General features: G+C 34.6%; 1 protein-coding gene across 2 annotated transcripts in view; it reads right to left on the bottom strand.

Annotated features, from left to right (window-relative positions):
* The window catches only part of MALRD1 (MAM and LDL receptor class A domain containing 1), a 204,643-nt gene that overhangs the window by 106,494 nt on the left and 71,145 nt on the right, over positions 1-27,004 (bottom strand). For both annotated transcript variants that reach the window (XM_015853499.2, XM_015853500.2), the window contains exons 21-25: positions 19,578-19,734; positions 16,203-16,313; positions 14,933-15,146; positions 13,448-13,695; positions 12,662-12,959 (exon numbers count right to left, since the gene is read on the bottom strand). In XM_015853499.2, coding sequence (XP_015708985.1) covers positions 12,662-12,959; positions 13,448-13,695; positions 14,933-15,146; positions 16,203-16,313; positions 19,578-19,734 — 1,028 coding nt within the window. The remainder of the gene's footprint in view (positions 1-12,661; positions 12,960-13,447; positions 13,696-14,932; positions 15,147-16,202; positions 16,314-19,577; positions 19,735-27,004) is intronic.

Here is a 27,004-nt window from a genome sequence, read left to right on the forward strand (position 1 = left end):
GGCTTTTAACTTAGGGAAGAAAAACATCCTGAACAGAGGGGTGGAAACCAGAATAAGATTGATAAGAGCTTAAAAGAATGAAAAACATCAGGCAATGATCTCCACAACTGGAGACTGAGTAGGCTCTGACTAGAAAATAATCTGTATGAAGTTCATGATTGTTACAAATTAATGGAAATATCAATGTAGATTTTATTAATACAAAATCTATGAAAATGATTCTGTCCAAAATAATATATTAATCATATCGGTGTGGAAGTCAGAATCTTATTACTGCAACTTGCAAAGCATTTGAATTCCATCAGAAACGTATCTTCTCTATCTATCTGTAGTAGTAAACACAAAGAAAAACTGTGAGAGGAGATATCTGGCAATCACACCTCTATTCAGCTGATATTCCATTGGCAAGCAGGCCCTGTGTATATAAAAACATTTAGAGGGAAGCAGTCTTTAGAATTTCAATTATGTGTGCTCCCTGAAGACAGAAATTTGTTATGAAATCTCAGCCTGAGATGGCACCATTTTAGGAACTATTTATCATAACCCTTTCACTCACTTTATGTGATTGTGCTATGAATTTAAGCACAAAATTATTTTTTTTCTTTAAACTAGGAATTTAAGTTTTCAAATGCAGTCCGTGCTTGTAAATTCTTTTCCTTCCCATTCATCATGATCAATAATTGCGATTCCTATTGCATTTTGAAGCCCCTTTAGAGGACTGCTTCCAATTTAATGTTGAAAAAAAGTGGAGTTGAAAAGTGGAACTCTTTGTTATCTGAAGCAAAAGAAAAATCCATCTTGAATCCTGGCATGAATGAATCCATTCAAGCATGTGTAATGAATGATATTACACTGTCTACCCAAGTCTGTAACGTGACTTGTTTCTGGATGTGCTTCCATAGTTTGTATGTTTTCTATTTAATTGCTGTATTTCTAAAGATTTATAACTTGAAGGAGAACTAATCCTACAAGGAAAGTTTTTTGGAGCTCTCTGCCTTTTCCTTCCTACTTTTCTTCCTCAATCCTTGGAATGCAAACAATTCATTACATAGACAACCATGGGCACAATAGGAATATTTATTTAAGAGGAAATTCTGCTTAGTAAGGTTCAGTAACTTCTTTTGTTGAATCATGCTACTAAAAGATTATTAGTGTAGACTTTTTGCTGTAAACCAATTTAAAATGTATGTATCTGTGCGTGTGTGTATATACTCATACAAATATGGATATATAAAAATTTAAAATTATAGAGATTTTGTTTGGACAAAATCTCTATAGAAACTATAGAGCAACTATAGAACCAGCCGCACATGGAAATGGAAATACAAACATCTGTCTGATTAAAGAAGTAATAAAATTACTAATAAAAGTGCTGTTCAGTTGAAAGGCAGATTTCAACTGAATATGTTTCTAAAACAAATGAACTCCATTAATGCATAAGCATCATTTATTTACTCTTTGCTTTTTTTTTTTTTTTTTTTTTTTTTTTTTTTTTTCCTTTGGAGGACTGAGACATTTGGAATGTACATTGTTTTCTTCCACTCTATTTAAAAGATCATAAGACCTTTAGATGATCATCCTGTGTTTCAGCCCAGAAAAAAAAATATTACGTACAAAGATATAATTTTATTATTTAATCACCAAATTCTCTAACAGTTGTTTCTTTCTTCCACGAGACTTGTTTTGTTTTTTATCTCAACTTTTTTTTTTTTTTAATATCATCTTTCCACTTAAGTTGGCATCAGCTTTTAAAATTTTCCTTAAAATAGCATTTATAGGCTTAGAATAAAAACTCATGCATCTAATTTCTCATTTTTAAAAATAAATAAAAACTATCATATAATTTCATTTTCAGTCAGTGATGAAATCAAATTGTCATATTTGTTTGGAATGGTAATGGACAGCTTTATAGGCTTTGTCTGACTATGAACTTACACTGATTGATCAAACTGAGATCAATTAATGTAATTTATTAGGATATGCTGAAAATATACCCCATGATTTGTAGTTACCTATCAGTAGGCAAACATTCTGATAGCAGAAATTGCTACTATAATAGAAAAAAACAAACAAACATACATTAAGAAAAATTTAGTTGGAAGAATCAGTGAAACTCAAGCTAAAAATAAAATGATGAAATTGACAATTGAATAGATAATAAAGGACTGTGATAAATTCTCCATAATTTAAGGTCTTGATTAAAAGAATGGAGATTTTTCCAAGCAACATACTTTAGTTCAAATAGAAATTACTGAATAAATCTTGGATTTCATTAGATAAAAACACAATAACTTTAACAAGATTTTAAATTGATAGTAATGCTTAAAAGTAAAAAACTTAACTTGTTTACATAATTAAGAGAGTGTATAACACATAGGTGTTTATAACTTCTTATAGTATGTACAAGAAGAGATGAAAATCTCTCATTTCTCCATGAAGTTACAATTTTCTTGGAGCTGGTCTTCTACGTACCTTTGCTTACTAGAAACAAATTTAGCATCATAATTTAACTGATGAGGATACACAAGATTGAAATGCCTAGAAGAAAGGAAAATTGATTCTATTTGTGAGTGCATTAGTTATGTCTCTTGTCATAATCCTTTTATATGTAATTTCTGTAATATTAATGTGATTTTTTGTTGTTTGTTTTTTCCATATCTTGCTGTATTTCAGCTTTCTGTTAAAATCACCTGCATGCTAAATCAAGTTTTAGATAGGAATAGACTGATGTAAGAATATTACAGAATACATTTGTACTTCTTAAACTTCTGGTATTTAACACTATTATCTAAGTTTCCCACACTAGAGTCTTACTCAATTGCACCAATTCTCAGAGTAATATATTATTAGACTTGAAAAACTAGGTGCACTTCAGAATATCTTCAAAAGATTTTACCTGCATTCGAGTGGATAGAAATATACCAGCTAGAGTTCCTGTAAAACCATACTCTGGTATGAAGGCCAGAATAATTAATTAGCAGGCTAAAAGTTTGACATTCCAGGGATAAGGGCTCTCTGGATAATTTAGATCTCAGATTATTTTCCTGCAACAAGTACTCTATTGTCTCTCTTGTACAAACTGACATTATGGTGTGGCTGACTTGTATGTGTCTTTTTTAAAAAAAATGAGCTAATAGGAACATTTCTCAAATATGTCATCAGTATTACTGAAATACAGAGTAAAGTGCTATCACCACACATGCTAATGTATAGTAGTAATGACTTGTCAGTACAGGAATAGGAAAACTACATTTCATGTCAAAGGACATCTTTGGAAATTAGAAGAATTATTAAAGGCAGTCATAAGTTGAAAATCTGACAATGAAAAGAATGTAAACCTATTACACATTTTCATTTCTTTCTTTGAATATAATGCTTTTAATAGCATTAACTGTAAACATTTGAATTTAAGTTTTTCTTGATCTATTTTGTTCTCTTCCATGCATAAACACAAGAGAATTCCTTTCCAACAATTAGATTTAGTAATATTCCTCTTCAGAACCAGTAATAGCAAAAAAAACCAACAAACCAAAAATAAGACTGTTCCACCTCAACCCCTCTATTCATGACAAAGCATATCTACATTTTTTACTTAGTTATGTTAGCTAGTACTTAAGCACTACTCATTAGAAAAGGATTGTTATTTAGCATCCTTTCAAGACACTAAGACATACCCATTCTGTGTCACAACCAATAATTGGTAGTATTTAAAATGAACCCAAATCCTCAAGAGTGAGAGGTGGTCCAGGAATATCTTTAAATTTGTATAAGATTGTTCACTGTTCAAAGATGAAGATAAATTATGTAAACTTAGTATTACTTGGGGATCACTGCCAATTATGAATATCAATCACTTTAACCTGTGTCAATATTCAAGTACGCAAAATACAAAGGAAACCACACTGAGATATTCTCAGTTATGTACACATGGAATGAAAAAATTAAAGAACTGCAGTAATTAGATTTTGGGGAATAATTTCCTTAAACAATTGCAGAATCTAAAACCAGCTCTATTTAAACTCTTCAGCAACACTTCAGTTAGATCCAGACATAGGACAAATTGAAAAAGCCCCAAACCATATCTTAGGAACATATGAACCCTTCACCTCTAGTTACTCAGAAGGAATAAATTTCAGGACTACTGCATTCAACATGTGATATTACAGAACTTTCTACCTATATCAAGCAGAATGTTATAGTGAGTTGAAGAGAATATCATGATTAAAAGATTTTTTGCCTGCACTGAAAATGTCAATAAGAACAACTTGGCGAAAGGAAAAGATACCAACAAACTGTAATTGCTCTGTATCTCAGAATCTTCCAACATGGTCAGCTTTTCCTACCCTCGGTGTAAAATTCATGTTTGTTCCAAAATAACAAAAGAAAAGAGGGTGAAAAGTGCAAATATTATGTCAGCATAAGTGGTTTGAGGTGGGATTCTGCACTGTCACAGTTCAGCTGTATACTGTGACTAATGTGATTAAGTTGTTCTGCTCCTTATATTTCTTCTGGGAGAAGGAATACATTATTGTTAAAAATATTAATACAAAAGCAATTTTATTGATCATCCTCATTTACTATTAGTCCAATCCAACGCAACATTTATTCCCAAAAGCAATTATAGCTTTGTTAAGCATACCTCAATTCAGTATATATTCATTTCTAGCTGCATTCTCTGAACAGAAGAAAAGTTAGTGGTTGGAAAGAGAGATCTGACAAAATTGTTTTACCCCACTTCAGGAACCTGGGTCTTAAAACCAGTCACTGAGATGACAAAATCCAGTTCAGTGTTATGAAAGGTAACCACTTCAAGCAATTCCTCTACCTTCAGTAAAATCAGCAACCTCCTCTGCTGCTACAAGAAGACTATCTTTTGGTTTTCAGCTAAAATACCCTTTTAACATTTATCCTAAAACTTTCTTGACCAGTTCAGATGCATCAGTTCCTTTCCTAGCTCTGCCATTTAGCTGTCTGAAGATCAATACTACTCATTAAACTCATATTTATCTGAATCAAACTTTCACCTCCAACAGAACTTGAATACTTTTTTTACATCAGTCTTCTTTTGAAATCTAGCTACACAACACTAGCCAACTTCAAAAAGCAGAAGAAAAATCCCATAGTTGTGGCTGCCACAAAATAATGAGAAAGGCTTCTCCCATGGCATTCTGATTTGTGATGAACTAAACCTAACTAGTTTGAAGTTGAGCATCCAGATTTAAGACTTTTCACTTTAAGAGTTTCCCCAAATTGACAATTCAGTAGATCATGCTTTGTATTCATCATATGCAGCTAGAACACTGAATCGTAGAATCATTAAGGTTGGAAGAGACCTCCAAAATCATCTAGTCCAGCCATCCATCCAACACCAATACTGCCCACTAAACTACTTTACTAAGTACTACAACTACCATTAAAAACCTCCAGGGACAATGAGTCCACAGCTTCCCTTGGCAGCTTGCTCCAATGCCTAACTGGTCTTGCTGATGAGAAACTCTTCCTAATATCCAAACTGAACCTCCTCTGGAGTAACTTGAGGCCATTCCCTCTTGTTCTAATACTAGTTACCTGGGAGAAGAGGATGAACTCCACCTTACCACAACCTCTTTTCTGGCTGTTGTAGAGAGTGGTAAGGTGTCCCTTGAGCCTTCTCTTCTCCAGAATAAAAAATCATAGTTGCCTCAGCTGCTCCACATAAGACTTGTGCTCCAGACCCTTCACCAGTCTCACTGCCCTTCTGTGGACAGGCTCCAGGGCCTCAATGTCTTTCTTGTAGTGAGTGGCCCAAAACTGAACATAGTACTCAAGATGTAGCCTCTGATACTGACTTGAATAACCAAGCTCTCAGATGAGCAGTTTTTATTCTTAGAATTCTTTATCTCCATGAAGAGGCCAATTTTCTTTCAAAATTCACAAGCTCTGTCCTGGGTTATTTCTTCAGAAAGGAAGGAATTATGTTCACCCTCAGTTATAGCAGCCCTAGTACTTTAGCTTCATGGTTGGCATACCTTTTTGACCAAAATATATCATCTACCTGGAAGTAGGGAATGACTCCTAAAATTCCCTACACAGAATCACATAAGGATCCTTCAATGAAATTGATCCCAAAGGGAGCAATTGCATGATGTGTATTAATCCGTCTCTGGCCCCAGCAGTTACAGAACAGCAATATCTACAGTATGGAAGGGATAATTTCCTCATTGTAAGAAGAGAGACTAAAGTTTCACTTAAGATAGTATAGATAGGATTAAAAATATTAGATTTATATTCTGAGTCTCATTCCCTGATACTCACACACCTCTTTTTGTCTTGACGAACACTTTGTCTTACCATATCATCCATAACCCCACCACATTTGTTTTTGCACTTCTGAAGTTGGCTTTTATCATTCTAACAAAAGAAGCTGTAATATCATATCTTTAAATGCCTGTTCATTCTCTGTCTGACTTCATAAATTGCTCTGTAGGATGCTCAACAAATATACGCTTGCAAACTATAATGTTCAGCAAATACACACACAACAAGGTCTGGAATGAAAAACAGTAGAATTTATACATTTGAATTAACTATTGGCTTATTGGAAGGAAACTAGCTTTTCTTTCAGTCCCACATAATCAGAAAGACCTCCTTAAAACACAGATAATAAATAGAGAACTGGTAAAGACTGGATTATACTCAATTAAAAACATAGCTATTGGAAGACAAGTAATAGTGTAATGTGGAAAAAGTTATGCAGCAAATATATGCAGTACTGAGCATTAAAAAAAATTGCTGAAAATCACATAGAATATTAAATCGTACCATTATATTAACTGCAATAACGTCCTTAAAAGAAATAACTTCAAAGTAAACACAGACTGAAAAACAAACAAACAAAACAACCCAAACATTTGAAAGACTTCCCCTATACCAGCAGTGAATCACCTCTAATCTCTTAATCACAATTATGTGCAAGCCAGTATTCTGAATTTTGAAATTTTCCACCGAATCTGATCTGGTATTAGCCATCATCCTCAACTTCTGCCATGAGCCCCGTTGTTTGTGGGCATTTACCTTTGCAGCTGTTATCTGACATTTAATAATAGTGCATTAAAACAACTGAAGAAAATTTACCTGGAGCTTTCCTTCCTTAAATTTACTTTCTGTGTCCTCAGGTAATCTGCACAGCAATACTAGCTGTGTTGCTTTCCCACACCAGAGTCTGTTAATTTTGAATTTAATGGCTTGAATCTAAAATAGTGTCTCTTTAATGTCTTAGTACTGAATAAATGCAGCATACAGGTGCACAACAGTGTTACTGCAGTTCTATATGCAAAAATGGCTTCAGCCTGGGCAGAGTGGAGAAAACAAGTCAGAGAAAGTGGGTCTGAAGTGACAACCCATAGAAGGAAGTTAAAAAAGCAAGAATATTTAAAAGGCATATATTTGAAACAAAATAATACAATGAAAACAAATTATTTTAAAAAACAATAAATAAACTGAAAAGAGGTAAAAGTGGAAAACTGGTAAACAAAAAGAAAATAAGAAATGTGTCTGCCACGCATTGAAATGCTTCAACTCTTCCTCAATATAAAGCACAAAATGAAAGCTGGGCTTTTAAGTAATGTTTTCAAACATCTAGTGCAGAAAAATGCTTTGTTTTTCTGCACTAACATGTATAATGTTGAAAACACCAACACTGTAACTAGAGAAGTAACAGAAGGTACAAAATAATTCTTGATAAATAGGTGCTGAAATGCCCTTTCAAATGCAGTTTGCTGCTACAGTTACACAAGGAGAGAAAAGAGAAAAGAAACTTAAACACGACTGCACACTTAATCATATGCGGAAAATTTGTACTGGAATGTCTAGAAAACTGAAGTGCTTGACAAAGACGCATTTCACCAGAGGTAAAACAGGATTCAATCCTGTGAAACTTCACATTTTTTGTGCACCTTTGCTAGTGCAAGAATACCTAATAGTAAAAACACTTGATATTTAAAGTCTATATTGTAGTATTATTTTTCTGTCTGTACATGTGAGAGAAAAATAATGATTACACTCCTGTAGGAGTAATTTATTGGCTAGTTCTAGGAATTCAAAGGTTTAGAGCATACGTGATTTGGATTCACTCAGAGGCAGAGGCAAGCCTAACCTAAAGAATTTGTAACACACAGGGAAATGTCCAAGCTAACAATGCATCTGTTAGTCCTGGAAAAGCTTAGATGGGTCAAAAGGTTCCTTATTCAGTATTCTAGTAAAGTAAAAATAGGAGTGGTATTCTTTATCAGGCTTCTGCTTTATCAATATTTTATTATATTCCATCATAGCATGGTTTGGGTTGGAAGGGCCGTTTAAGATCCCTCAGTTCCAATTCCCCTGCTAAGGCAGGGACATCTCTCTCTACACCAGGCTGCTCAAAGCCACATCCAGCTTGGCCTTTAATACATCCAGGAAGGCGGCATCTGCAACCAATCTGGGCAACCTGTTCCAGGGTCTCACCACCCTCACAGTAAAGAACTTCTTCCTAATATCTAGTCTATCCTCTTCCAGTTTAAAAACATTTCCCCTCATCCTGTTGCTACATACCCGAATAAAAAGTCTGACCTCAGCTTTCCTGCAGGACCCCTTCAGGTACTGGAATACTGCTATAAGGGTCCCCCCTTGCACCTTCTCTGCTACAGGCTGAAGAGCCCCAACTCTAAGCCTGTTCTCCTAAGGGAGGTTCTCCAGCCCTCTGATCATCTTTGTGGCTCTCCTCTGGACCTGCTCCAACCACTCCATGTCCTTTTTGTGCTTGGAGTCCTAGATCTGGATGCAGTAGTCCAGGTGGGATCTCACAAGAACAGACTAGAGGAACAGAATCACCACTCTTGACCTGCCAGTCATGCTTCTCTTGATGCAGAATCATCCCAGGATATGGGTGGCCTTCTGGGCTGCAAGCGCACCTTACCAGCTCATGCTGAGCTTTTCATCAGCTGATATTCCCAGTTATTTCTACTGAGTGCTATGTTGTAATAATGCCACATTTTACTGGCACTAAACTTGGCAGAGTTATGATTGAGAGTTTTAATCTTGTTTTTATTTTTTTCTTGAGATACTTAAAAATATGCAACACGGAAATCTACTCTAACTGCTACTTTTAGATTGGCTAGTTTGAGTCCCAACAGAAGAAATAGGTAACAGATTTTTTTCTATGCCACAAAATCTGTGAAGATTATACCTCTTTCAAGGGGCATATCTGGTGTATTATTTACATCTTAATCCAGGATCATGATACAACCAGAGGCAAGTAACTCAAAATGCCTCAGGTTTCTACAGAGTAAAATAGAAGCAGTAGCTCTTGCTTTGTTTCTAAATAGGAGAGAATGTACAAATATCACTAAGATGAAAGTATGCAAACAGAAAGGAATCCTAACCTTGAAATTCAAATATCACACTTGTAATATAATGAATGAAAAAAACAATTGGTTTTCATAAGAAAATGTTCAAAACTGTGTGCGACTGAGAATATTGATGCAATTATATAGGTATCTTCTATCTGCAAACATTCAGGGGCATATCAGAAATTCTCAGTACTCTCCAATGACTTGTGTTTTTCTTTTTTTTTTGATATTGTTGTTAATTTTCCTTTCTGCAACTTGTTTTGAAGTGCTTTAGATCTATTACTTTATTTGTTTCACATCCTGTTCTCAGACAATACTGGTTGCTTAAAGGAATATGAAAATGATTTGTTATTTAATTTGTTGTATCTAAGGAGTTTATTCTTTTCAGTAGGAGACAACATTTTGCACAGAAACATTAAATCTGATTTTAGGTATTACTATGTATTAGTTAGAATAACTGTCAAAGTTATTTCAACTTATGTGTCTGTAAATTTCTATAAATCTAATTATATCTACAAAAGAATGATCTGAACATCATTTCTTGGTTCTTAGAATACATGCAGTTAAGAGTAATATTTCAAATAAATTATACTCTTTTCCTTTCCATTATTTTAATTTCAGTTATGTTGTTGAATTCTATTTATTTTTTGTTTTGTACCTCTCAATTAGATTGCTGCATTAGAATGATTCAATATCTTTCTAAAAATGTAAAGAAAAAACAAAGCAACAATTAAACAACAACAAAAACCCACAACATTAACAAGACTGTATTCATTAATATCTAAATGTAAATGAATAGAAAAGAATATGGCCAATGAAATAAGAAACTTTGCTAGTGATAGTAAGGTATCCATGGTAGTATGTGCCAGGAATATCTAGGAAGAATGGTAAAAGCATTTTGTGGGACTGAAATTGCTTAAAAAGAAGTGTACTGTCCAGTGCAGGCAATGTAGACTTTACTATAATCTCAAGGCTGCCAGCACCAGGCAGATGTGTCAGGTACACTGAATGACTAAAATGGAACTAAAAAACCCCTGTTAAGAAAGTGTGAATGGCAGCAAAATTTACTGTTAAGTGACAGAGAGTACCACCGTCAAATTTCAGAGGTGAAAATCTTCAGTCACTACCACAGTTAAGATATGACCAAACAGGATGTATGTTTGTAAAACACAGTTATCTAAACAGGAAATATTAGAAACATTAGGAGGATGCATCATGTGCCTCTTTTGGATCTTCCTCCACATCACGCTGACAGTGTTGAAGACAGGATACAAGTGAAATTGATCTTAATTATGATCTACAATGTCTGTTCCTATGTTCTTAGAGATAATGTAGTTAATCTCTTATTAATTTGTTCAAGACAAAAAACTTGTTCTCTACAAAACTGAAGTGAGAAGTCACTAGTTCTCCCTGTTTATTGCAGGGTAGTTAGACTAGATGACCTATTAAAGGTCCCTTCCAAATCAAGTGATTCTAAGAAATTTGAGCAATGCATGTAAGCATTTCAAATGTGCTAAAATCCTTGTCTCTACATTCAAGCAGAGAAGTATAAAAGTCTAAATTTTTTGTAGCTGATCAACACAATAATTTTAACTGGCTATAGTTATATAGTTAGATCACAGTGTACTTTGCACAGACCTTATTTGGCCACTGATCAGAACATTTCGGGACTGAGCAGTACATTTCATATTTTGATTTCTAAGTCCACATTTCAAGCAATGATCCAAACAGATAACACTGTTAAATAGTGGCTGTAAATTGAAAATCTCAGTGACAAATGTAAGTTGTTTTTGGTTCAGGACAAGTAAAAATTGCTGATATGGAAAAGATGGGATACTACAAGGACAAATTTAGACCATTATCTTAAACTGGTGAATCTACAAAGTTCACAAAATATATTTAAGTTACAACAAGAAATTGTCTCTGATGTCTTTTTTGTTTTCCCCTGAGATTTTAGTAGCTTTTTTATTATATACATCATAAAAGGGTTTTGGAACATGCTTTACTATCAAAAGCAAAGCTTTTAGTTTCCAGTGTTGCCACAGGGAGTTGTATCTACCATTAAGTAGATAGAGTCTGAAAACATCAAAAAATAAGGAATAAGAAATCTCAGCTATGTTTTTTCTTGGGGAAATGTTCATATAAATCTGAACTTTAAAATACAAATCTCATTTGCAATAAATATCCATGACTGTCTTTGACAGAAGTAGGGAGCCAATAGCATGCACTGTAAAGATTTGGAAATTTTTCAGGGTATATCTGGAAACCACTACACATGTCCTTATCTTACAGACAATGCACGGTGAAGTGGGTTTTTTTTAAGTTTTATATAGTCTCATCAGTGTTATAGCCCAGTACCTGAGCAGTGCTTAATGATATCCTAAAGGGGAAGGCTGCTCATTAGTGACAGTAACAAAAAGTAAAGCAGCTCACATAAATTAACAATCCATTCTCCCAGTACTCCTTGACTTCAGGAAATATTAACTTTGTTTTATTCATCAGAAAGAGAGACATAAAATGACTTGCCACAGCCAAGGACCAAGGAATAGGCCCAGGAATTAAATGTATCTTCTAAATTCCTCATTGGGAGTTTAAATTTCAGCAGCTCTAGTGATAAATATGGAAGGTGATCTGTTGTATCAGAAAGAGCTTCTTTGCCTTTCACATTCAAGCAAACATTGTGAATGAACAGGATCAGTGCTTTTAGAAGCAGCTCTTACCTTGTAGACAGAGTAATCCATCCCCATCAAAACAGTGTAAATTTGGTAGCATTTTTTCTGAGTCTTATTTCCTTTGTGCAATAATTGAGGATGATGTTAATGGTAAAAATGTTGATATCATATCACAAGGGAATGAGTAGATGAGTATAGTGCCTGAACAGTAGCTCTCAGTAGGGATTCCCATTAGCTAAAAAACATTAGAGCCAGCCCTGTGTACTTCTTGTTTACTTTAACACACAGTATATTTGTACTGGGCTCTGTCCTACTCTCAGTTGTTTTATAGTAACTATACAAGTAAAGATTGATAAATAAATCCCACTGAATTGAACAAGATATTGTCTAAGCATACATGGCAGGATATAGGCTTTATAGATTCACAAGTATTGACCTACTACCTCAAAAGTTACATTATAAAAATAATTTCATCATTATTTCAAAATGCTGCTTAAAAACAAACTGTTTTCAACACAGTGAGATATGCATTCTATTTCTGTTTTGAAGGAGAGACAAAGAAATGGAAACATCACTGCCACATATTCTTTCAGGACTTAGTTTTATCTTTAGCAAGAACATTACCTGTTGAAGGCTCTGTTGTGGATTCTGCTGGTAAAAACTCCTGGGATCGTAAACACTCCCGAGACAATGTAATGTCATCAAGCGCTATGCCATGTTTGAGACCTCTTCCAACTATTCCTTCAAAAATGACTTGGAAATCTTCATTTCCATCTCCAACTAGGTTCAGTGCTTTACTCTGCCAGAAATTTCCCTGGTTTCCAGTAAGAATAAGGAGGATTTTTTCATGTTTTGACATAGTCATCTGGTAGACAATCAGTGATCCAATGTGAGCTCCATACATATGATAATAGAAAAATATCTGTAAATAAGAGCAGTAGACTCTAGTATACAATAGGTGAGTTCAGAGACATTCTGCTACTGTATTTATCATAATTTTAAAATGGAATCATGATAACAGCTCTATTCTTTTTCAAAGATAATTTAATATATACACACAAAAATGACTTTTTGAACTATTCCATAAACCAAACTTGGAAGCCAGCAATACAATACAGTTGACACTTTATCTCTTTTGAATAACTTGCATGTGAAAATAAAGGAAAGAATTGTTTACTTCATTTAAGTCTCCTGCAGAGTACTTATCTACAGAAATCATTCTTCCCCCAAAACAGCAAAAAGATTCACATTTTCCTATGATTCCGAAGTGGAAAGAAGCTCAGGTTCTGATTCACAACATGGTTGTTTTTAATCAGATGTATCAGTAATTTTCTTTACCTTAGGAATACTAACTTGGTCTAATCTAGAAATCAAATTCTGCACTCTTGCTAGTATTACGCTCCAACATACCTTGCAGTTTTTATTCATCCTGCTTAACACAGGGCTAGAAATCCTAGCTTTTTGTCCTGGCAGCTGCAGAAAAGAACTCTTTATAAAAATGTAATGGCCAGACAGTTCTTGCAGTGTATGATCAGCAGCTGGTCCAGAGCCCAGTTTACTTGCACTGCTAGTTCTGAGGTGCCAGTCAAAATCATCATTTTCTTCTTGCTTCCAATCACAAAGATCAAACTCAAAATCACAACGCCCAATAGAAGTTCCTGAAAGATTTTTGCAAACAAAATGAACATGTATTTCTTCAGAAAGTTAATGCAATGCTGCCTTGCACACAATTATTTGTCAAGAAAAAAAAATAAAGAAATAAAAATCAAAAAAATAAAGCAAACAACATTCATGCAATTTACTAAGCAAACCATTTTTTTAGTATTCTAGGATATAATTATGGTATAGGATAAAACAGAACATACGTGAAATAGATGACCATGCTCCAGTGTTATAGGTACAAAAATAACTAAATATAGCTATCTACCTAACTCTAGAGATTCATATGCAGGGATCAATTGACATCCTCCATTGAAAATCCAAGACATCTGCAGAAAACTATCCTTTTTTGGAGGAACATTTTAAAGCCAGGTGTGAAAAAGGATATCTAAGTATACTATTCTTGTATATATACCTATATGTTATATATAAAATACTTGTATTTGCAGAACAGAAATCCATCAAATTAACAGAGCAGCACTATAGTGATGCATCCTCCCTAGAGACAATACAGGTAAAATGTAATTGTAGGAATGTTGACTCTGAGCTGAAACAAACCCCTACCTAGTTTACTTTGTTTCCAAAATAATTCATACACATTTTATTGGCCAATATGCAGTTTTTATCTTGGTTACTCCTTTATTTGTATTTAGCCTAAAACCAAAAAAAAACAAAAAACAAGCAAACAAAAAAAAAAACCACCACAATTTTGATTGATTTTTTGTATGCTGAATGCATATCAAAACAGACAAAAAAACATCAAAAAAGTATGGTTTCTGGTCAAGAAGTATGTAAAAAGGTAAAACCCTATGGTTTTACATTAATACTGAAACAACTTTCTAAGATACCTGAAAATCCTCAAAATATCAAAGGAACCAGGTCCCCATTTCCCAAAGGTATTATGCTTGATTCTTTTTTCCCCCAGTCTTAATGCATTCTTTTCTTATGGAAAGCAGATTTTTACTGTGCATTAAAGACAGTGGCTTTCTGAATTATGTTGAGAAATTCACTAACAGCATTTGTATTTTTCATAAAATTATTTCAAACTAAACAATGGTAATTTAAAAATCATTAAAAAAAAAGAAAAAATAAAAAAAATTTTTAAAAAAAGCAAGGAATAAAATTATTGCCTGTATGTTTGCTGTTTTAAGTGATACGATGCCAGAAGTAGTGAAGCATTCAAAATTCTCAACAAAAAAAATTCTTTAAAAAAGTAACAAAGCCTATCATACTTACTGCAAATGGCAGGATTTTCATCTGAGTTATCTGCACAGTCATTTACAAAATCACATAGTTTATCTTTTGGGATGCAGTACTTGTTGGCACATGTGAATTCTTCTAATGTGCAAGGTCTGTCTGGGATGAGCAAAGGGGAACAATCTTCAAAAGTAATATCATCCACTGCCACATCTCCCATGTAACTGACACCACATTTTGCCCTGAAAATAATCTAATAAAAATTACAAAGATATTAGAGCAAAATACTAATTAGATATACAGTGGCCCTTGCAGATCTTGGAATATGAAGTTTTGTGTTCTTAATTTCATAGTGCAGTAGGATTGTACCACCACCCATAGACACTATTCACTACAGTTACTGAAGCACCATTACCTAGTATCAGCCATGTACAAAAAAAAAAAAAAAACCAAAAAAAAAAAGGAAGAAAATGAGTAAGTCAAACAGTCACCAGTCCCTGCTCTTCCTGAATTAATAGCAAAGAGTTCTACTCCTCCTAAGTCTGAAAAGTATTAGTCTTTCACTAGCTATTTCCTCAAATGTTAAAATAAATTTGGAGTCCTATTAAAAGTCATCCAAGACAGAAATAATGGATAAAGTAACATTTTTAAATGTAGCACAAAATCATAGAATCACTTGAGTTGCAACAAACATTTAAAGGTCATCTAGTCCAACACCCTGACATGAACATGGACGTCTACAGCTGGATGACGGTGCTCAAAGCCCCAACCAGCCTGACCTTGAATGCCTCCAAGGATAGGGCTTTCATCACCTCTCTGAGCAACGCTGCCCTGTGCTTCACTAACCACTGTTGTGATCGTTTCTATGCGTGTTTCTATTTTGAGAAAGATGCAAGGAAGCATGACAGAATGATAACTAAGTATCTCTAAGATTCTGAAGGATCAGCTCATATTACAAAGTCAATACTACTCAATACTACTTCTTCGTAAAACAAATGCAATTCTACTGCACACTAAGGAGACGGAAATGAAATAGTGCTAAACCAAGTTGGATATAAGTAGAATAGAATAGAATCTGTTTTATGAAATGATGTTTGTTTAAGATTGAAGAGGAATGAGAAAAATTAAAAATGGGTGTCCATTTCAGATAAGTGATCAAACAATGGAAAATCTGATTTTTTTTTATTTTCTATGCAGGAGGGAAGTTATAACATGTTTGTGTGTTAAAAAGGCAAAGAGGGTGGAAATGCTGAAGATAAAAGTATCTAAAGGCAGTTTTCTAGACAGCATGGAAAATATGAATACACACCTGAAAATCTGAACGAATTCCCAAGAATACTTCTGCTCTGTTCCATTTTGGACCTTGGCTGCCACTTTGAGTCCACAGTGTAGAAGTCTTATTGCCAGTTTTACAGAGTACCTAAAAAACAATTTAGGTCACAAAAAATTTGTGCATTACAAACTCACTCCACATTCATTTTGTCCATAGTACCTTCTATAATTTAATTCTATACCACCATTAAATACCAAGTACAAAGGGATTGGTTGATATAAACCACAATTTGAAGAAAATGATGCTTTAAAACTTTCTCATCAACTCACAAATACCTTCTGCTAAGGTATTTATCTGGACTAAGTTAGTAATTAACTTAGCTAGAGTGCCTAGCTACAAATAAAAACTGTTCAGCAAAAGGTCAGGATTCATTTGTAAAACACGGAAAACAAAACTAATTAACAAGAGTTGCTGAAAAATGTAATAGTTCATGCATCCATTAGACTGCATTCAATTTCTCCATTTAAGTTCCAGGAAAAATTTAATGTCCTGAATTTATTTCAAACTATTTCATCCTTTCCTTCTGAAGACCACAGTTTATCTTTAGACAGAAGACTCTTGTAAAAAAAAAAAATTGTTGAACTAGAGAAAGCTAACACTTCAACACTAGCACAAAATCCTCAATATTCTTTCCTCCAACCTCTTGAACATCCAGATTCAAGTGAGCTGAAAATAACAGCAAGATGGGAGTGTGATGAAGTGCATTAAGTCTTGTTTCCAGGCAGCATTCATAGAGACAAACATCTTACAGTATCCTGCACCAGTTCTGCTTTCAAGGATTTATTGCTATTCTGCATAATCTTCTTAGGGCAGCCCAGACATTCTTTATCTTAATGAAAAAAAAAAAAAAAAAAGAACTTTTTTTTTGAAAATGTATGCAGTCCTATGTGTGTGTATCATATTCCTTAACAGGTAAGCTTTGGAAATCAAATAGCATATCCCCAAGGTGAAGAGCTTCCATTCCAGAGGAAAAAAGAATAAGGTGTAATGTTTTGAATGGAATAGAAAAGCAAAATGACATCTGGCTTTATAGACAAGAAAAACTGCTCACAGAAGACATGAATTTTAAGGAAAACATAAAAATTGAGAAAAACAGAGGCTACATGTATTATTTAAGAAGACTAGGGAGTGCTGAATAATATATTTTTCTTACTATTCTGCATATACTTTACACATATATCTATATAGATTTGTGAGATTATATAGAGTAACATGTACAATTTTACACATAGCTTAAATTACTTACAAAATTATAAATCCAATTTCTTCACCAGAATTCCATGTGTTCTCTATTATCATGATGAAGGGTGAAAAAAGGCCGTAAATTTAAGCCCCACCAAAATCTAGGCCTTTTCTTGTACCCTAATTTAACTGTAAGTCCTATGCATTTAAATTACTTAGCAAGTTATTGAAAACTGACTGCTAATTCTTTGTTAGAGTTATCCATGAAAGGTCAGAGAGCAGAGAGTGGACAAAAATGGCTCCAGCTAATATTCAAACATGGGTTGCACAACAAAGCAACAACTTATCGGCGTTTATGCTATAGAACCATGAAAAGGCAGTCATTCATGTAAATAGCAGGAGGCTTCAATATATCCTAGAGAACATTTGATAGCATGGATGTAAACTAGCATGCAAAAATCCAAATTTATGAATTAAATAAAAAGTGGTAGTGATGGGAAAGAAGAATAATAAAAGTAGTAAAAAAATCTGCGATTTTCAACCACAGAAGATTCACATTCATAAAGGACTTACAAAAATTAAAAGAAAACAAAGCCAAATTTTCTAAATAATTTTATATTCCAGGTTATTTCTACATTTATAATCAATCAAATAATTAAGCAACTGTAGTAAGAAAACAATTAACAATGTTTAAAATAAAATGACTTTGTGATTTGACTTTGGTATATTTTAAAGTTGATTAAGTTGTAGATGGAAAAAAGTCAGTTAACTAATAGAGTGAAACTGTAGTCTCCTACTAGAAACTATAGAATCACAGAATCCTTAGAGTTGGTAAATACCACTAAGATCATTCAGTGCAAGCACCAGCCCATTCTCATCAAGCTCACTGACACATTTCTCTCAATGCAACATGTTCATGTTCCTTCAACAACTCCAGGGACTGTGACTCCACCACCTTCCTGGGCAGCCTGTGCCAGTGCCCAGACATTCTTTTCTGAGAAGGAAATTTTCCCATTATTCAATCTGAACCCCCCTGGCACAGTTTACACCCATTATCTTTTGTCCTAAAATTGTTACCTGTCTGTGGTTGGAACTGAGAAAAATATATATATACCTATACATTTTTCTTTTGTGGCTCTGCCTTGAGACTGTGACTAACTAGGCTGTTAATTTGTGCAAAACTACCTGTGGACATGCTTCCAAGTAATATGGATTCCCACACTTTAAAGATCTGGGACATTAGAGCAAATACAAAGAGGCCACAACTCATTTATCTTTTCCAAGTCTTAAAGCTAAGGATGAAACACCTTTATGCTCTCATCTCCCACTAATTCTGAAGAATTGTTTATTAAGTATTTAAGAAAATAAAAGGCATACTTCCTCTGAGCACCTAGCTAGTCAAATACACAGACTGGAGAACACCATCTCTTAGTTTTTTGGTATCAACACACATTTTAATCTATATTATTTTTAGTATTTTAAAAATCCACCTCTGATGCTGTAAATTATTGTGTAATATTCATGGGAAGTTGCATGATTGTTACTCTGATGTGTGGAGAAAAATATTCTTGTTTTATTCAGCCACTTTGCAGTGACATTTTTGATCTATAAGCTGATGAACAAAACAGATATCCTATCAACAAATATTTATTTTAACTGAAGTAAAGAAAAAGGTATGAATAAAAAAGTTTGCTATTGTTAAATCCTCAAAATAGAAATATAATTAACCTTTGAGAAATAAATGTTACACTTTCAAATGAATAACACAACAATAAGCAGTTTCTACAAAATGTCACAATGAATTTTCATACAATTTCTTCTTTTTTCAAACTCCTACATTCATCCAAAAACCTACATTTCCAAACATCTACTGCTGTTTTTCAGTGTCAAGAGGTATTACGCACGTCAAGGCTTTTTTCTTGTACAAAAGTTCCAGACTTGGTACATGTTTAAAGGTCATCATTTTAGTTTGCTGTAAAATGCTTTTCACAGCATACTCAAGCTAATGTTTCCTTCAGATCAAAACATATTGAGAGCAGTAAAGCACTAGTTATTCATTTTCATTAATTGACAGCCTGGGCTTTAACAAAACTAAATGACAAGGCATTCATTTTTCTCCCAGAAATTTCAGACAGTAAGAATGAAGCAAAATAAAGTATACCTCCGTACCTCCAAAGAACCTACTGTTGAACCATTCATATGGTTCCAGAACGTGATTTTGCAATGGGGTCCTGTAAAGGAAATAGCTGGTGTAGCAATATCAGCAATTTGACCATATTCTCCATTTGAGCTGTCAGCAAACAGATACACGCCTTCTTCAGTATTCCTGCCCAGAGAGAAAAGGTTTCCTTTTTTAATATAAAAAACATTTAACCAAAATTAAGACCCAGTTTTATTAAAGAGGTAATATTTCCTTATACACATATTATGCTTACTATCTGGGTATCTGGATACTTTTTAATTCATCAATGCATTGCCAGAATAGCACAAAACCCCTTGAAAAGGCTTTTGGTACTTTTGTATAGCATCTAAACACAGAGCCAAAATCTTCCTTTACACAGGGTCAGACATCTGAGGCTGGAAGGCCTTTTATTTCCACCCCACTCATACCTTTTCATCAGTGAAGTCAGCAGCCTACTCAAAGCTGATGTACATATGGCCATTCTCCTGGCTTGGATGTAAAATATTCCAAGACACTGGAAGAAATACTTTCTGCTGGGAAAAATGACGCTGTCTTGTGGTGTGGATCAGACTTTGAGTGTATACAGAGAGACAGTTTTAAGGTTTCAGTTAGCTGAGATTAAGATCCTAAAAAAATTGCCCTTCAAAGAAAATGCAACTGTTGGCCAAAAAAAAAGATTCTGTTCTCTTTAGTGAAGAAGCTGCACAATCAGTCCTTCATAAAGCTATGAAAGTTTTCAGCAAAACCTTACAAACTTTATGATGGAATCTACATTATTAAGATTTTCTTACCTGAAATATCTTTATTAGTTTCCTGTCTTTTCCGTTTTCCTGTTTGTGTATTTATTTTTTCAGTCTAGTGAAGTGTCTGTGAAATCTTGTAGCCAAATCTTTTCTTTAAAAATATTATATATGCATATATGTATATAAAAATTTATATTATATATATATAAATTTCTTCATTGCTTATCTAGGAACAGCTCTTCTCATATTGCAAGGCCTACAATGACTATTTGAGTGGTAAAATATCCCCAAAGTCAGTATATTTAGGTTTATTACTGTTACCTTCAAAAAAAATGGTAGATTAAATGTACTATGTGTAATAATTTGCATGTAGAAATAATTTTAAACATTAACTTATATTATAGCCCATCACACAGCTTGGAGACTAATAAACTCTATTATTTTAGGAGTAGAGCATTCTAAGTACATCATAATGAATAAAATAGGCTAGAAACAAGTGAAATTATACCATATTTTTTCTCTAACGATTTGAAATCTTTTAATTCATTCATTAATCTTCAGAATTACATGTGCAAGAAATTGTGACAGATTGACAGATTGCAAACAGCCTCATCTTCCTGGGTATCTTGGGGTAAAAACTTAACCAATATCTCCTTATCTTTTCCATAACCTTTGGCTGATCTTAAGCATATATTTAAATGAAAATCTTTTTCCATCTCTTCCTCTTTCTTGACAATTGGTTGTTAATAGTTTGCTTCATAGGAAAATTAAAATCTAGTAATAGCAATTAATAAAAAGAAACAACAAACAAACAAAAAAAACCATCTTTTGTCAAATATTTGCAAATCATCATCTGGGTCATTGACTGTCACACAAAATACTGCTTCCATCTCCCCTTGTCTCATATTTGAAAAATTAAGATTAACAGGAGATCTACTAGAGTCTTGGAAAACCAGAGAAAATATTTTGGGAGTTGAAAATATTAGACAATTCTGATAGTAAAAGTTTTAGTTTTTTTGTTTGTTTGCTTGTTTTTTTTATAAAGAAATCCTAGGCTATTTCCCTTCAGCAAGGCAAAGTGTAATAAGAACTTCTACCGGTCAGAATAATGGGAGTACTTTCAATTACCTGCAGTACAAACTTTTACTCATTATGCACTTTCTGGAGGCTTCCCAAAACCTTATCTAGGGAGTTTGCAGTTATTAGAAAAGATGTGTGTGATATAGTTTCAAAGGTAAAAAGGCAAAGATGTGGATTATTGCCATAACATATCTATAGCATAGAAAGATGACTCACAGCTGTGAACTATTAATATACTTGCTGTACTTAAATATAGAAGGGAGTACTAAAATATCTCATAAAATGAAGGAATTTATGCAGAAAAGATAGTATCATTTTGCAGACAGTTTCTTACATGTTAACACCATATTGATAAAATGAAGCACTTTTTTTTTTTTTAAATAGAAATGAAATACCTGGAAATAAGTCATGATAAAAATTTCTACTATCACTTATAAAACGGAATTAACTACTCTGCAGCACTGTATAAAAGAAATGCCCAAAACTTTAAAAAAAAAAAAAACAAATCTTTTTCTGAGCCATATAGAAGAGGATATTTTTGAAGGAGTAAATAGTTTAGAAATCCTTCTTGAGTTGTGAGGCAGAACTGCACTTGGCAAAGACTAAACATTTTAATGGGCTGGGAATTGTTGATAAAGACAAGAGGTGCCAGGGGAAAGAGTAATGATCTGGAAAAATCTAAATCTTCTCCACAATTTTATTTTTGTTTTCAAAAGCAGAAGACAGAAGTGGCCCTGAAGCCTTTCTTTTATCATCATATCCTGGCAATGTAGACATCTTTATAGTTACTGCATGAATTTACATAAGTAGCATAAACATTTGCATATAAACTACAAAAATAAAATAAAATAATTTTTTTTAAAAAGCTCAAAATATAGATAAACATATTATTACCAAATTACCCAAAGGCTTATATAGGCTCCAAAATAAAATAATTAAAATAGCTTTTCCTAATAAGCTGCAGTGACAGTTGAAAACATTGACACATAAACAATTACACATATTTCAAAGAAATCTGTGTTTAGTATATTCTTTTTTTTTTTTTTTTTTTCCTTTCTTCTGAAGAAATATGTTACTTCAGGTAAGGAATACTGATCAAAGTCCAATAATCAAGTCCAACCACTGCCTAACCAAAGTACCCTAACTCTAACGACCCTCTGATAAATCATTTCTCTGAGCATGACATACAAACGGCTCTTAAACACATCCAGGACGGTGACTCAACAACCTCCCTAGGGAGCCTATTCCAGCGTATAACTACTCTTTCTGTAAAGAAGTGTTTCCTAACATCCAACCTAAACTTACCTTGGCGCAACTTGAGGCCATTTCCCCTTGTCCTGTCACCAGAGAGTTGCCCCACTCTCACTGTAAGCACCTTTCAGATATTGGAAGAGAGAAATAAGGTCTCCCCTCAGCCTCCTTTTCCCCAAACTAAACAGCCCCAGCTCCCTCAGCCTCTCCTCATAGGCTGGTTTTCCAAGCCCTTCACAAGCCTCATTGCCCTTCTCTGGACCTGCTCCAGTACCTCCATGTCTTTTTCTGTATTGAGGTGCCCAAAACTGAACACAGTACTCGATCTGAGGCCTCACCAGTGTCAAGTACAGGGCACTGCTTTCCTAGTCCTGCTCACCATACCATTCCAGATGCAAGCCAGAATGCCTTTGGCCTTCTTGGCCATCTGGGCACACAGCTGGCTCATAGTCTGCTGACTGCTCATCAGCACACTGAGGTCCCTTTCCATCAGGCAGATTTCCAGCCACACCTCTCCAAGCCTGTAGGGTTGCCTGGGGTTGTTGTGACTGAAATGCAGGACCCAACACTTGGCCCTATTGAAAATCATGCAGTTAGCCTTGGCCCATGAATCCAGTCTATCCAGGTCTGTCTGTAGTGCCCTTCTTCTCTGTGACAGATTAAAACTACCTCTGAACTTGGCGTCGTCTACAAACTTACTGAGAGTGCACTCAATCCCCTCATCAAGATCATCAGTGAAGATTTTGAACAGAAGTGGCCTCAGCACTGAGCCCTGGGGGATGTCGCTCATGACCGGCCGCCAACTGGATTCAACTTCATTGACCACAACTCTTGGGACCCGGCAGTCTTCACTCCTATACTTGTGACTTAACTATGCTGTTGTCTAAATTCACTACCTCCTCCATACTCAAGGTAATAGCTACTTGATGCAGTGTGCATCACGCACATTGTTTCTGCCAAAAGGCAGCATTTGATGTAGGAAAGTTTCTGGCCAGTGGACAAGGTCTTATTCAAGATGCATAATGATTGTGAATCTGAAGGAAATGTGAAAGAGAATGCTTTTCCAGTAAAGACGAAGAGAAAGGAGAAAAAATTACATTGTTTCTGCAGTATCTGTATTTGCTATATATTCACTATCTGCACCAGAAACAGTTTGATTACTTATCTTTCAGTAGATTATATAGGATAGCCTATTACAAATCACAGCATATGAAAAGAACTTCTATAGCCTCTGACATGAAGTGACTTACACATAATATATTCATTGGTTTCAACAGGGCCCTTTCCCGAGTGAAGGACTGCAGCTGTGAGAACGTTATTGCAGAAAAAGAATCAATATAATAGAATCATCAACTTGGGCTGAAAGAGGCCCTTTAGATCACCTAGTTCCACCCCTCTCCCACTATAGGCAGGGACATATCCCACTAAACTAAACAAGTATGTCACAAAATGGGTAAGTTCCATTAATCTTACAGGATAATAAGAACTCCAATAACTTAATCAATTCCACTGCACATAAGAGGAAGATTTTCTGCATGAAACACTTCCAACCACTTAACTTCTAATAGGCTTTAAATAGACAGTAACTGAAATCAATACTGAACAACTAGAAAGAATATATATATAAATATATTTCAGGCTTTTCAGTGCAACATTTCTGCAAACTTTTCTTTTAATTAAAACTGAAAGGAATCAGAAGTCAGGAATGCAGATTCTTACAAATAGAAATTTGCGATAAATTTAATTTATTGGTAATTTCCAAAAGATATAATATTTTGCCATATTTTAAAAATACTTTTTATCTAGTCACCTCCCACTTTAATTAGTGTTTAACATTCATATGTAATTAACTTAGAACAAAAAGGAGTAATACAATTGTCATGTCATAAAGTAGGGTTTGGGGTGTTTTTTGGGAAAGTAACATTCCAAGTGCTATTTTCTGTTACAGAAGCCATCTTTTAGCCATTACAAAAAATTGCCTACAAGTCTAGTTCTTCTTAGAATTAGGATTATTCTTCTAAGTCAAGCTAAAAGTTTAATATTTCTTTTTTTTTTTTTTTTTTTTTTCTTATGCCGTGCATGTGAAATGACTTTAAACTGATCAAGCTCTTTTACTTTATTAATAATATAAGAGCCTTCTGCACCTCAAATGCCTTCTTTTCTTCATGGACCAATATTAATTTAGATATTTGCATCTGCAAATTTTCAGTCTTTCTTTAAACCTAGTTACTAAACTAGGGTAGGTTAAATAAGATTTCTGCACTAATAGGGATATAAAATCAGTGTTTTTGAAAACAGTCATATAACTATGGTATATGAATATACCTGTTTACCTCTCTACTGTATTTTTCATTATCTGCTTACCATACTGTATGGCAAAGCTTATATGGAGAACATTTTGCATGTGTTACTGTGAAAGTCTTATTGATCAGGAATAGTCTTTTTCTCCACAGGTAGTGTCTTTGTTTCCCATGATCTTTCAATCAAAATCTCAAGGTCATCACTGCTTCCCAAGCACATTTTAAAACTGTATCAGGTGTAAGGATGCAAATGCACAGTGCTAGAGTAAAAATGTTTTGATTAAAAATTTTCTATCCTGAGCAGCTAAAGTTTGGCATACAAATACAGGATAGATTTTCAGAGGTTAGTTCAAACAGAATAGAAATAAAGGTGTTTAACACACCTAAGCCCTAACCAAATAATGGGACCTGTAGTTGAACACATGGACTAGAAACATACTCCAAAGAAAATCATCACAAACATGAAGAGGAATTGTTGCACTCAGAACATGCTATACTTATTATTAGACTCATGAGCCAAAATTCTAAAAGAAACTTGCTACAGAGAAGTGCAAAATTCTTTGACCACAATACAAACACACTGAAAAAAAAAAATAAATTGAAAATATATTCGACTGTTGTCTTTACAGAAAATGGTATAAATTTCAAAAAGAAAATGTACTGGTAGAAGCTTACTCATGCAGAAAGTCTTTTTTTTACAGATCAAACTATTCCCATTATGAGATTAATCACACGGTCTGGCATCCTAATGTACAGAGCTGAAAAATACTTAGAATCATACAGTTGGAAAGGACCTACGAGATCGTCTAGTCCAGCTGTCCTCCCATTACCATTGCTACCACAAGCCACTAAAGAATAACTTGTAGTTCCTCATCCTGACCTTTCTTGAACACTGCCATGGACAGCAACTCCACCACCTCCCTGGGCAGCCATTCCAGTGCCTGACCACTCTCTGAGAGAAAAAGTTTTTCCTTATGTCTATCACAGAATCACAGAATGACCCGGGTTGGAAGGGACCTCAAGGATCATGCAGTTGCAACCCCCCTGCCTAGCAGGGCCACCAAACATACACATTTGCTAGATCAGGTTGCCCAGGGCCCCATTCAACCTGGCCTTGAACACCTCCACGGACAGGGCATCCACAGCCTCCCTGGGCAGCCTGTTCCAGGGCCTAACCACTCTCCTAGTAATAATCTAATCTAAATCTCCTCTGGTACAACTTGAAGCCATTTCCTCAGATCCTGTTTGTTGCCTGAGGCTAAACCCCTCCTCATCACAACCTCCCTTCAGGAAGTTGTAGATCGTAATGAGGTCCCCCCTGAGCCTCCTCTTCTCCAGACCCTTCCCTCTTCACAGTCATCCAGTCACTCATCCCCAAGCCTATTGTGCTGCTTGGCAATACTGTGGCCAAAGTGCAGAACTTGGCACTGTTGAACCTCATCTCATTCACCTCAGACAAGTGATCCAGTTTATCTAGTTACCTCTGAAGGACCTCCCTACCCTCAGGTAGATCAGCACCACCTCCTAGCTTGGTGTCATCTGCAAACTTACTGAGGGTACACTGAATCTCCTCATCTACGTCATGAATGAAGATATTAAACAAGATGGGACTCAGCACCGACCCCTTGGGGAGATCACTTGTAATAGGTCACCAGCTGAACTTAACTCTGATAATCACTACCAATTGGGCATGGCCCTTCAACCATCCTTCAAATAACTTCTGATTGTTAGTTTACTCTTGCAAGTTGTAAGTATTTTTTCAGCTACAATATTTAGTTGGGCTCAAAAGTAGTATGAATACTTTTGTCCTTGCATGGACTGAGCAAAGTTTAGAACTTTTAGTTTTGATCACTTTTCAAATTCAACCTTTTTTCTCTAAAAAACATTACCATACTTGCTTTGGACTCAGTAAACACACAGTACAAAGACTGTTTTAAAATATATAAGTAAATTGACTGTTATCCGTGTTCATTTTTTCGTCAACAAATGGCTTCTGTTTCTTAACTGAATTACGTTGACGGCTGTGCATAATTCTAGATT

The sequence above is a fragment of the Coturnix japonica genome, chromosome 2 (genome assembly GCF_001577835.2).
Source record: "Coturnix japonica isolate 7356 chromosome 2, Coturnix japonica 2.1, whole genome shotgun sequence".
NCBI classification, from domain to species: Eukaryota; Metazoa; Chordata; class Aves; order Galliformes; family Phasianidae; genus Coturnix; species Coturnix japonica.